At 43.0% G+C, this 13210-nt stretch overlaps 1 protein-coding gene across 1 annotated transcript in view; it reads right to left on the bottom strand.

Moving 5' to 3' along the window:
• The window catches only part of LOC123507724, a 52960-nt gene that overhangs the window by 36648 nt on the left and 3102 nt on the right, over nt 1-13210 (bottom strand). The window contains 9 exon segments of the mRNA XM_045260882.1: nt 596-713; nt 913-1076; nt 1159-1260; nt 1349-1541; nt 1923-2006; nt 2259-2429; nt 2914-3063; nt 3420-3527; nt 6700-6881. Coding sequence (XP_045116817.1) covers nt 596-713; nt 913-1076; nt 1159-1260; nt 1349-1541; nt 1923-2006; nt 2259-2429; nt 2914-3063; nt 3420-3527; nt 6700-6876 — 1267 coding nt within the window. The 5' untranslated portion in view covers nt 6877-6881.

Here is a 13210-nt window from a genome sequence, read left to right as displayed (position 1 = left end):
ACCTGCACATCTGCACACGCACTCTTGTATAGTACATTGATGGGCCTTTTTTAATGTAAGATACTGGCCTAAAGCACTGAAAATAATAAAGTCCTACTGAAACAAGGCCCACTGAAAAGAAGTAAATTGGAACAAGGCCCACTATAAAGAAGTTGAAAAAAAAGACCCACTAAAGAAAAAAAACGTGCAAAAAAAGGCCCAATGAAATAAACTTGGAAAAAATGTTCTAATAAAAGACCCTGAAAAATCTAGAAAAAAAAACTTTAACCCACATGGGAAACCCATTAAACACTCAGAGCCTTTTTTTTTTCAGTTTTACATTTTTTTTGCTCTTAGCCTTACTTAAAAAGGCTTACTGAAAGAAAAACCTAATGAATAAAAGTCCCACTGGAAGAGAAACTCATGACTGCAGCAAGTCGATACCTCTTGCTGGGAATTACTTGGCATGGGAAGGGAGCCTGCTTGGAGACTCATGAGGCGTGACCACCTAGAGTGGCGCCATAGGGTAGGCAAGGCGACGTGCCCCACGGCGTATGCCCACTCCATGATTGATTGATTGATTAATTGGAAGAGAAGTAAGGGCCTGGTCACTCACCTTTCATGATGGGTGGGAGCTCCTGGCCATTGCGTCCGTGCCTGAGGATGAGGTTGTCTCCCAACAGGTGTGAGTGGAGCATCCCCTGGAACAGCTTCACGCCCTCTGCTGGCAAGTTCTGGAAAAACTTTTTTAATTAGTCTCCATGCCCTTTCCATCATAATTTCCCGTTGATTTTATTGCCATCTTTTACTGTGCTTCAACTACCACCACCACACCCATTGTCCCCCTGTCCACCGCCATCTCTGGTCCACTACCATATCCTCTGCTTATCACCACCAGCAGTACACCCACACCATACGCAGTGCCACGTATACCTGACTGGTACACTGGGAGTCGCAGTAGCCTGCGCTGTGCCACCTCTGGACAGGAGGGATGATGTGGAAGGGCGACAGGTTGTGCCCGAACACAATCGTGCCGGCGTCATGTTCCCGCAGCTTCTCCGTGTAGAAGAAACGCACCCCGGAACTGTCCACCACGCCTGAGGGGAGAGCCATGCAGTGTTAAGATTCACTCTGTCAGTGGTGGCGGTGGCGTGGTAGGGCGCTGAGAGAGATGCTCACCTTCCCTTAAGTTTGGATTGTCGTAGTGCATCTCCATCATGAAGTAAGCCGCCTTGCCCTGCTCGCCGATGGGGAAGCCCACGTGGTCCGGGAACATCTCCCCTACAGACAAGAGACACAGGCAGCAGTGACATTTATAACTAACAGATAGAGCATAAAGTAGGACCGTTTTGTTCAGACAGACAGTCACCTTCTCCACCCACAGCCCAGGCAAATATAGGAGTGCAGAACCTCCACGAGGGCGGCATATTGGCAGTGTGGCATTGTGCTCCTTCCCACTCCAGCCAATTCTCGTACTGGTCGTGGCCTTCCTCCAAGTTGCACGCGTACATCACTATATGATGCACGTGCTCCAGGCTCTCTTGCTGAAGCACCGGCACGTACTGTAGGGAGAGAAGCTTTGACTAACTGGAAGAAGGACGTAGCAAGAGAAGGGAACCATGCATTCATTTTGGACGGCTACATACAGGTCTGACGGATTCTTAAGGCGCGTACACACTTGTTGCTTTACGACCGACAAATGGTGGATTGAGCCCGTTGCGTATGTTTGTATCATTTTGACACGCAACGGTGCAGCGCAATCCCGTCCACACTGCTACGCAATGATATGTTACGTGGAAATGCAACAAGTGAGGAGGCGCCTTTATAGCTTGTGCGTTCTTCTGTTTATGTGAGGGAAGCAACATCAAGTACCGAATATCATATCGATGAACATAATTATCGCCACAGGCAGCAATTCAGAGTAGACTTAACCGAATGCTCACCCCAATGACGTGGTGCTTGGTGGTGATGGGGATCTTGAACATCTGGCACCAGTACAGGGTGTCCAGGTCGCTCGGTATAGTGATCTGAAATATGCCAATTGCATGTCTTAATGTTACGTAAGGGGCTCCGGCCAAAAGCAACAGAAAGGAAGTAAAAAAGAAAAAAAATCCCCTTTGATTATATGCTGTTAATTTACGTGTATAGTGAAATGTTTAGTTTTAATGCATGATTTGAATAGCAGTTTTAAAATACAGCACGTAGTTATGCATGTGAACACTCATGAATATATAAATGACATAAGTCTTGTGTCGGGTGTGGCTGAACAAGTGGCTTACGTTACGAGAGAGAAGCTCCACACTTTTGACATCCGGACCCAGTGCCGGCAGCTCAAACTGGGGTGACTGCAAGTAGAGGCTCTTGGTCCCTCGCATGTCGTGGTGACGCAGGTCTGTCTCACTTGCGGGGTCACTGTTGGTGTACGCCCAGATGACCCGCACTGTGTCGTCCTGCCAGATGAAGGAAGTATTTATTTAGGTGAAGAAAGATACGCAAACGTGTTGAAAAGTGAGCAGAACAGATAAAATCACGTGGAGGAGATACAACATGAGGAGCAAGATGTACAGTATTCCCAGCATGTAAAGAAATGTATGTGCGTGTTGAAAAGTAAACAAAGGAAAGCAGAACGGGTGGTTAACTGGTGTACGCACAAGGAAGCACGTGAAGGAAGTACAATATGAACAGCAGTGCTACAATACCCTCAGCATGTAAAAAAAAATACATGTGCTTGTTGAATGGAGAGGACAGATTCGATTATGTGTTCATTTAATTGGTTCCCAAAAGGAAAAATAGTTAAAATCTATCAAGAGCAAAATATATATCTAAAGTATGCGTTTGTTGAAAAGTGAGAATTTTAAGCATGCGAGGATTTAATTGGCGAACACTAAGAACACGTCTGCTGGAAACACGTGCAGTGTGAAGAGCAAGACGCACCCCCAGCATGTAGTCACTGTCAGTGTCCAGGGTGATCCAGGGCCGGGAGAACCTAAGCACAGTGTGGGTGTCGTTCTGGTAGCCACCCAGCAGTGTCACGTCCTGAGACTCGTCCAGTGTCGGTGCCCAGTTGCCGGCAGCATAGCGATCCTGAGAAAACCAAGCAGACACAATGTTTGGCATTATTTCAACGAGTAACGTCTGCCATCATAGATATTAGCGTGGGCTATGATGTATGAAGGAGGATTGTGTTGAAGAACTGTTCATGAAAAAAAATAGAATGCTCTTCCATGAAGAAAGAACAACTACTTACCCATTCCTAATGAACTCTGAAACTCCCTGTCTGCTTCTGTATTTCCCTTTCCATGCGACATGAACTCTTTCAAGATGGAAGTTTTAAGACACTTATCGTTGACCTTTTCTTAAGGACTGGCACCTTAGTCAGCATTTTTTACTCATCCCTTTGTTGCCATAGTACAGTGATCTTACAGAAAACAGTGACTTACGTGGAGGAAGACCTTGCCAGCAGCATCCACCCAGCCCAGCACGATGTCAGCTCCCTTCATGCCACCGTTTGGGGAGAAGCCCAATCCTACGTAGCCCTTTGCTTTCACCTGCCAAAGGAAACAGTGTCAGAAACATAAAGGTTGGCTCACTCAGCTGACAACCCACTATTTAAGGATTCCAATCCCACGTGGCTGTCTTCTCCCAACTGCCAAAGAGAAGCAAGTAGTGTTAACACCGTAGTGGCTGGCTCAGAGGTGCTTGGTTGGATGCCATGATGGAAAGCTTGAGGTTGAGAGACAATCTTCCTTTGAACTTTTTTTTATGTAAGAGAGAAACTAACCAAGGGTAACAGAAAATAGAATAAAAAAGACCCATTTTAAATACAAGTTCCCTAAAAGATTGATAGAGAATTAGCCGAAAGATTGACAAATGTCTTGAAACCTCCCTCTTAAAAGAAGACAATTCGTAGGAAGATGGAAATACAGAAGCAGGCAGAAAGTTCCAGAGTTTTATCAGAGAAAGGTAAGTGATTGAGAATACTGGTTAACTCTTGTATTAGGAAGTTGGACAGAATAGGGATGGGAGGAAGAAGAAAGTCTTGTGGTGCGAGGCTGCAGGTGGAGGGGAGGCTTGCAGTTAGCAAGATCAGTAGAGAAGTTTGTTTGAAAATAGTGATAAAAGATAGAAAGAGATGTAACATTTCGGTGGTGAGAAAGAGACTGAAGACAGTAAGTCAGAAGAGGGGAGTTGATGAGACAAAAAACTTTTGATTCCACTCTATCTAATAAATCTGTGCGAGTGGAATCTCTTCAAACATGCAAAGAGTACTCCATACAAAGACGGATAAGACTCTTGTACAGAGTTAGCAGTTGGAGGGGCTAGAAAAAAACTGACGGAGACGCCTCAGAACGCCTAACTTCATGGAAGCTGTCTTAGCAAGAGATGAGATATAAAGTTTCCAGTAAAGATTATGAGTAAAGGATAGGCCGAGGATATTCAGTGAGGAACAGGGAGACAGTTGAGTGTCATTGAAGAAGACGGTATATATGTGTGGAACGTTGTGTCAAGTTGATGGATGGCAGAATTGAGTTTTGAGGTATTGAACGCTACTATGTTTTCTCTGTCCCAATCAGAAATCTTAGAAATACCAGAAGTCAGGCCTTCTTTGGCGTTCCTGCGTGATCTGTTGACTTCCTGAAGGGCTGGTCGTCTCTGAAGGGACGTGGAAAGATGTAGGGTGGTATCCTTAGCGTAGGAGTGGATAGGACAAGAAATTTGGTTAAGATCATTAATGAATAATCGAAAGAGTGGGTAATAGGACAGAACCTTGAGGAACACCACTGTTAATAGATTTATGAGAAGAACAGTGGCCGCAATATAACAGTCAGAAAGGAAACTTGATATAAAGTTGCAGAGAGAAGGATAGACACCGTAGGAGGACAGTTTTGAAATAAAGATTTGTGCCAGACTCTTTCAAAAGCTTTTGATATGTTTAACGCGACAGCAAAAGTTTCACCGAAATCGCTAAAAGAGGATGACTAAGACTTGGTAAGGAACGCCAGATCACCAGTATAGCGACTTTGACGGAAGCCATACTGGCGATCAGATAGAAGATTGTGAAAAGACATATTTAAGAATCTTCCTATTGAGAATAGTTAAAAACTTTAGACAAGCAAGAAATTAAAGCTGTAGGACGGTAGTTTGAAGGATTAGAACGGTCACCCGTTTTAGGAACAGGCTGAATATAGGCAAACTTCCAGCAAGAAGGAAAGGTAGAAGTCGATAGACTAAGTTGAAAGAGTTTGGCCAGGCAAGGTGCAAGCACGGAAGCAGTTTTTGAGAACAATAGGACGGACACCATCAGGTCCATAAGCCTTCCGAGGGTTTAGGCCAGCGAGGGCATAGAAAACATCATTACGAAGAATTTTAATTGAAGACATGAAATAGTCAGAGGTAGGGACAAGGAATCATCCGAGGTGGAGATGTTAGCAAAGGCGTGAGAGAAGAGTTCAGCTTTAGAAACATGAAATGGCAGGATAAAATAAAGGAGGGAAAGATGAAGAAGTAAAATTATTTTTGATGTTTTTGGTCAGGTGCCAGAAGTCACGAGGGGAGTTTGAGTTTGAAAGATTTTGACGTTTTGTATTTATGAAAGAGTGTTTATCAAGTTGAAGAACAGACGTGGCATGATTCCGGGCAGAAATATAAAGTGCGTGAGATTCAGATGTTGATTCATTGTTCCTAAATAATTGGTGGAAGTCAAAGGTTGTGTCATGAAAAAGAGGCCCGTTATGCATCTCTCTCTCTCTCTCTCTCTCTCTCTCTCTCTCTCTCTCTCTCTCTCTCTCTCTCTCTCTCTCTCTCTCTCTCTCTCTCTCTCTCTCTCTCTCTCTCTCTCTCTCTCTGATGATTCATAGACGTATTGGTCACTGTACTCACTGAAGAACTGTAGGAAACTTTTAACATGTGAAGGGCAGCCGGTCACGATACTTGCTGACCTTGAGTTCTGGACAGTCTGAGGGTTCAGTGTGGTAAATTTTCCACCTTTTTTTTTTTTTATGATACGTGTGCCTCAGGAAGCGCTCATATACTTCATGTTTATCTGTTAGCATTTCCTTCTTGGTGTAACGTGAAGTGATTATAAAGTTGTATAGTTACTTGTGCTGATGGTTTTACGAGAGGAGACACTGGTTGTAATCTCGCTCCTTGTGAATGTGTGCAATAGTGTAAAGTGAAATTCTGAAGCATTTTTGTATATTTTATCGTATTGTTTAGGTAGCCTTTGTAGAAATGACGTAGATTCTCGAGGGTGATTTTATGTTAGACACGATAAAAGAGACATTCTAAAATATTTCCACATCTTATCCACGATTTTAAGCAGCTCGTACAAATCACGAAAGCTTTCAAGTGTGATTTTGACGTTATGATTCAAGTAGCAGTTCTAAGGATAATACTGCATCGCTATTAAGAAAACGCCACCATGAGAAAACGCCGCCTTAGTACAACCCCTGAAAAAAAAGAAAACTGAGCACAGACCTTGTTAACACACTAGCAAGGTTTAGTATTTCGTTCGTCGTATATATGAAGGTCACTGATGACTCTTTGAAGCAGAATACGAGATGATGCAACAGTAAGAACGTGTTTTGTTGCGTCATTGTACTGTAATGGTTGGTCATGGATTATAATGAAAGGTATTATGTCTCTCTCTCTCTCTCTCTCTCTCTCTCTCTCTCTCTCTCTCTCTCTCTCTCTCTCTCTCTCTCTCTCTCTCTCTCTCACCTGGACTTCTATCTCAATGGCGTCCTGGCGCGGCGTCCACAGCATGACGTAAGCATTGTCCTGGTCCAGAACGACGCGGTGGCTGTGCTGTGCAGGCGGAAGGTCTTGGGGCACCTGGCCGCGGGCACTGGGTATTGCCAAGGCCAGCACCACCGCAGCCCTCACCAGCGCCGCCATCGTTCCTGGAAGAGAAGAAAGCGAGTGAGGCTGAGGCGCGGGCAGTGAGTAGGACTAAAAAGCCAGATGTTTCCTTTTTTTTTTTTTTTTTTACGGTAAGGCCTATAGCGCCTGTAGGCACACTTGAAGAGTGTATGGGAAGCGCTGTTCAGCTTCCGCCCATTAGTGGCGCAGGCAATTTTATTTACAGTGGTACCCATATTAGGGTCCATATCACCACCCAAACTCATCTTCAGTGTAACCACCTAGAACCCGGGCATCATGGGGGCATCATGGTGATATGTAGGTAACTTTAAACCACTCGACAAATGGCAAAGTGTTTTAAGGCTGTACGTGGTGGCGTGGTAGGATTCGAACCTACGCGTGGACGTCTGCCCGATCCCACGCTCACCACCGTATCCACTATGCCACCGCCCTTCCCTGGGTAGATGGTTATGAGGGATGTGTTAGATTGTCAGCCTTTCCAGATTCTAACCCCTTCAGGACTGGGACGCGAGTTTTGAGTGTTATTAGACGATTTTATTTACATTATGAAGGGTCTATAGAGGTCAGAAGATTAATGGCCAGAGTCTTCACTATTCAAATCTCCATGCAAGTTTTTGAAGCTGTATAAGATCACCAAATAGTTAGCAGAATGAATATGAAAATGCATCCTGGTATTGAAGAGGTTAGCATTGTATGTTTATTCGTTGTTGTACAGAATAATTCAACAAAGGAGGCTTAAAGAGTTGCCCACATGGAACCCTCGCCGTGTTAGTGTTGGTGTTCAGTCTCTCTCTCTCTCTCTCTCTCTCTCTCTCTCTCTCTCTCTCTCTCTCTCTCTCTCTCTCTCTCTCTCTCTCTCTCTCTCTCACCTGGACCTCTTTTCACCGTTCCCCGTGTGTGTTCTAATACGTGTGAGAGCCTTCCAGCGTTTATTCATATCGCTGGTGGGTTAACATTGCACTGCGTTACGTCACTGTAATCTTAACCTCTTCAATACTGTGATGCATTTTTACCTTGAGTTTTAGGTGTGATTAGACGATTTTATTTGCAATAGGAAGAGTCTGGAGGTCAGAAGTTTAATGGCCCGCGTAAGTTTCTGAAGCTCTTTGAAATAAAATAGTAACCAGAATGAATAGGAAGACATGTTCGGGTACTGAAGGGGTTAATGTCGTATTCCTGATGGCCAGTCTTGCATAACACATAGCAGTGAATTCGTGTTTGTTGATTTTATTTATTCATTCACTTATTTATTGTACATGTGTTTAGATATTGTAGAGTATTTTCGGTTTAGAATCACACTTGAACTATCGAATCCCACAAGTATGTACGGATCCCATGAGTATGTACCTTAACTCACGGGACGTCCCACCCTGTATATATATTTACTTCACTTCCAGCTTTACTACTTGTCATTGTATATATCATTCACAGTTCTCTTCTATTTCTTACACGAATTCTTTTTATGTAAGAGAGAAAAGCTGGCTAAAGGCATCTTAAAACAACAACGAAATAAGTCCACTTAGTTGCCAGTTCCCCTTATAGGCCCGAGAGAGGTAGCCCCAAAAATGGATAAATGTCTTGAAACTTCTCTCTTAGCTCCTTCAGTACTGGGACGCATTTTTTTACCATGAGTTTTGGGTATGATTTGACTATTTTATTTAGATTAGAAAGGGTCTATGGAGATTACAAGATTAATGGCAGGAGTCTTCCCTATTTTAGTCCCAACATAAATATCCGAAGCTGTACAAAATGACGAAATAGTAAACAATAAATATGAAAACGTGTCATGATACTGAAGGGGTACAGTGAAACCACGCATGCTTCGCGGTCCGAGGAGTCTCCAAGCGCACGGGTTCGAATCCTGTTCACGGTCCGAGTGTAGGTTGGGCTTCCTCACTCGGGGCAACGGTTTCCTAGCGGGTGGGCTTTGAGATAGGAGGTACTACAAAAAAGTATTCCCTTTAGCCCAAAAATTCCCGTGAAAAGCCTACATGGTATAAATGAAAAAAGAATAACACGTAGGAAGTCGGAAATACAGACACAGGCAGAGAGTTCGAGAGTTTACCAGAGATATAGACTGTCTTTGTCCATTAGAGTCACAAGTAACAACCTGCCATTGGATTGTAGAGACGGTGTATGAGAAGTGGTATGCAAGGTGTTGTCATGGGTGGAAGTGGTCGTCTGGTGTCATGTGGAAGGAAAAAAAAAGAACCGCAGTGTTAGGCAATGTGTTTTCCTGGAACTGAATTTGATGTTCTTGTGTAATGACGGTGTACATTTCCCTTGCCTTTTATTAATGTTTTCGTATAAAGTGCAAGACGTGAATAATGTAATAAGAAATAAACCACATTTTTTTTCTATTTTTCAACGCAAGAAAGGCTTAAGAGAGAGAGAGAGAGAGAGAGAGAGAGAGAGAGAGAGAAAGCAAACAAGTAGCCGAGCCAATCCAATTACAGCCACCCAAACATTAAATAAAAATAAATAAATAAATATATAAGTCCAGAAAGTGAGCCTTGGGTGTCTTGATGAGGCGAGGGGAGGGAAGTGTGCTCGCATTTCCACATTTCAATAAGTAGTTCCGTTTCCCGAGTTTAACCTCAAGGACAGGGCAAATTCCACCAGGAGCTCCTTTTTTTTCATCATTTTCCACCAGTTTACTCGTTCATTTTGCTTTATTTTCGTCTATTTTGGTGGAGGATATTGTGAGGATCTATTTTTTTACGTACGAGTTTATTTTACGGGATATGGGGGAGTATATGAGTCCTTTATGGTGTTTATTGGGTAGAGTAGGCCTTTTATGGGGAGTTTCTTGGTAGGAAGGGGAGTGGATTTATTTTTGTAGGGTTAGGGAGGGTCTTATTAACCCCTTCAGTATTGGGACGCATTTTTGCCTTGGGTCTTGGTGTGATTAGACGATTTTATTTGCACTTGAAAGGGTCTATGGACGTCAGAAGATTAATGCACACTTTCTTCACTATTTTGATTCCCATAAGTTTCAAGGTGCTTAGAATTGCCAATAGTAAACAGAATAAATATGAAAACGCGTCAAGGTATTGAAGGGGTGAAGCGGGTTTCATGGGAGTGGGCTCTATTTTAGGGTTAATTGGGGAGTGGGGATCTTTATTTTATAGTTTATGGGGAAGTGGGTCTTTATTTTTGGGATTAAGGGGGCGAAGGTCTAGAGCAGTGATTCGTAACCTTTTCCGATTTGATGCTCCCTTGGCAAGCCTTTCAGAAGTCCCCGGTACCTTTATTAGGAAATATGATTAAAAAGAATTACAAATAATCACAATTTTACAATGTTTGCAGTTGCTATTCCAGGAGAAAATTCTTAAAGTTAGCTTTCGTTGTTTTTAAGCATACAAAAACTCATTAGTAGTAATTTATAATGAATTAGTAAAAAAATGGAAAAGGTACATAAACAAACGACTCACGAACTCCGCTAGTTAGAACACATAGTTCCTGCCTCCTTTGCAGTCAGATGGGTCACTGAAGGATGAGAAGAAATAGAGAAAGAGTGACAACACCTCCAACTTGTGCAGCAGCAAAGGCAGTAAATGTTATGAACTGTGTGCAGTGTGTGTTGGCTGGCATTTGTTTATCGAATACAGAGAGATGGAGAGTGTCGGTAATAACATAATTATTTTTGCCCTGAATTTTTATGGCACTCTCAGTAGATATCACGGCATCCCCTGGTGCCGCGGCACACCGGTTGGAAACAAATGAAGTAGATTTTAAAGAGTGCTGCTACTGCTGCTGCTGCTGCTGCTCCCCTCTCTCTCTCTCTCTCTCTCTCTCTCTCTCTCTCTCTCTCTCTCTCTCTCTCTCTCTCTCTCTCTCTCTCTCTCTCTCTCTCTCTCTCTCTCTCTCTCTCTCTCTCTCTCTCTCTCTCTCTCTCTCTCTCAGAAGACGCAGCAACGCCCAACAGTCGATGTTTATGCACATTAAGAAAACAACAACAAAACCAGAATACAACTACTACAGACAACTTGAATATATTTTAAAACGAGTCAGATTTCAAGTTTTTTTCCTTTATTTTTCCTTTTTTTTTTTCTGTTAGTTTATTCTTTTTATGTACAAGCTTGTATTCCTCGTCAGATTCACTGCGGGGGATGGAGTGAGCAAGCGGTGGCGATGGTGGTGGTGGTGGTGGCGGCAGTGAGGGGCTACGGTCCACGCCTGGAGGACACTTGCAGGGTTGGGTTCCCGTGAGTAGCGATGAATGAAGAACCGTGAAGGAATGATGAAGGAAGTGAAGGTTGTAGATCATCATAGTTTGCCAGTTGCCTTCCTTCTTTCTTTATTTCTTCTCCGTTTTTCACGTTTTTATTGTTTCTTAGTTCTTTTCTGCTTTATCAATTTTTTCAGTGTTTTTTTTTTTTATCCACGCCAAGATTCCTTCTTTCGTTTTGTTTGTTTATTCATTGTTAATTGTCTTCTCTTCACTATTCATAGTATTATTTTGATGCTGTTTCTTTTTCTTTCTTTTTATTTATCTATTTGTGTTTCGTCTTGCCTCTTAATTTATTTTTCCTTTAAGTTTAAGAGCCAATTATGATGTTAAGGAAAGAGAGGAAGTGGCAGTAGTATCAGTCAAGAGTCATTTTCTTTCATTTTCTTTAATTTTTTTTCTCTTCTAAATTCCACATTATGCTTCACTCGGTCTTCTTTCAAGGCAGGCAGGTGAGCGTGGCTTCAAGATGGCGGCAGAGGAAGTGGGCGTAGTTATTTTTCTTTTTTAGTATTGAGTTATGGCCCATCTTTAATTTTTCTTTTTCTTTTTTATTAGAGTTGGATTCGTTTCATAATTTCATACTTGTTAGAAGAGCATCAAGATATTCCACCAACTGAACTAACCAACCATCTTTTTATATCTTCCTCTTTTTTTTTTTTTTTTTTTTCTTATTTCTATCACTTAGGGTGAACATATTCAAAGCGCCATACTGAATGACATCCCATTTATTTGTTTATCTTCCTTAGCCAGATTCCTTAATTCTTTGACTGGCACCTGGTAGTCAGGAAACTCTAGGTCGGTCGGTGTACTTGTTCGTATTGAATTGAAATCAGGAAAGTCAACCTCTCCACATTAATCATGAAACGCTGGTTCCTGAAACGCTAGATCTTCCTTCAGACTTACGAATTTTTTTATTTTATTTTTTTTTTATACCATGTGGGCTTTTCACGGGAATTCATGGGCTAAGGGGGATACTTTTTTGAGGTACCTCCTATCTCAAAGCCCACCCGCTAGGAAACCGTTGCTCCGAGTGAGGAAGCCCAACCTACACTCGGACCGTGGACAGGATTCGAACCCGTGCGCTTGGAGACCCCTCGGACCCCAAAGCACGCATGGTTCCACTGTACCACGGCGGCCACTTGTTGTATACTTGGCTGTGTTCCTCACGGAGTCAACGAATATTAAAATCTACCACTTAAAATCACCTCAAAAAATATAATCATAATAAGTGAAATAAAATAATAGTAATGATAATAATAATGATTGATAAAATACATTGGAACAGTCTTGAGGTGCTCTTAGGCTTCTCTTGCTTCTTGGATTGCGTGTTATCAGTAGGCCATAATCATTCCTCTGTGACGGGGAAAGTTTTTTTCTCTTTTTTTTTTTTCGTTAATGGTATAGCTGTGGAGTTGTTGCGTTACGTGCGATGCGGCGATACTGTAATGCGGTGGTGTGTGTCACGCTGCAAAGACAGGCGGTATGTGTTCATTCGGTATGCAAGACAGGGAGGCTTGGTTTCCGTGTGTGTGTCCAGTGGGTCCCTTCCTCGCGTGAGTAATGACCTCGCCTCGACCTTACTAGCGTCTGTTCACCGTGAGGGGCGCACTGGGGAAGGTGTGGGATGGGATGGGGAGGTGTGGGATGGGATGGGGAATATTGAGGGATGGGGGAGTGTGGGGGAATGGGGAAGTGTAGGGTGGAAGGGGCAGTGGTAATGAGGGATGATATACATGGTGTTGTGTTGGTGGCCACTGCCCATCTATGGCTCCGCTCATCAGCACAGCGTTCAACCCAAGGATTCTATATCTTGTATATTCCTTGGTTCAACCCCTTACCTCCCCTCCCTTCCTCACCTCCTGTCATCGTCTCTCTCTTCCCCCGCCCCCCCTTCTCTCTCTCTCTCTCTCTCTCTCTCTCTCTCTCTCTCTCTCTCTCTCTCTCTCTCTCTCTCTCTCTCTCTCTCTCTCTCTCTCTCTCTCTCTCTCTCTCTCTCTCTCTCTCTCTCTCTCTCTCTCTCTCTCTCTCGACACACTTAATGGGATAATTATTCTGCTGGCATTTTAGCAAATGAGTTTTAATAAAAAAAAACAAATAATATGTGCAAATAATGAA

Source organism: Portunus trituberculatus, chromosome 23 (assembly GCF_017591435.1).
Source record: "Portunus trituberculatus isolate SZX2019 chromosome 23, ASM1759143v1, whole genome shotgun sequence".
NCBI classification, from domain to species: Eukaryota; Metazoa; Arthropoda; class Malacostraca; order Decapoda; family Portunidae; genus Portunus; species Portunus trituberculatus.
Note: the sequence above shows the minus strand (reverse complement) of the source record. Positions and strands in the feature narration are given on the sequence as shown.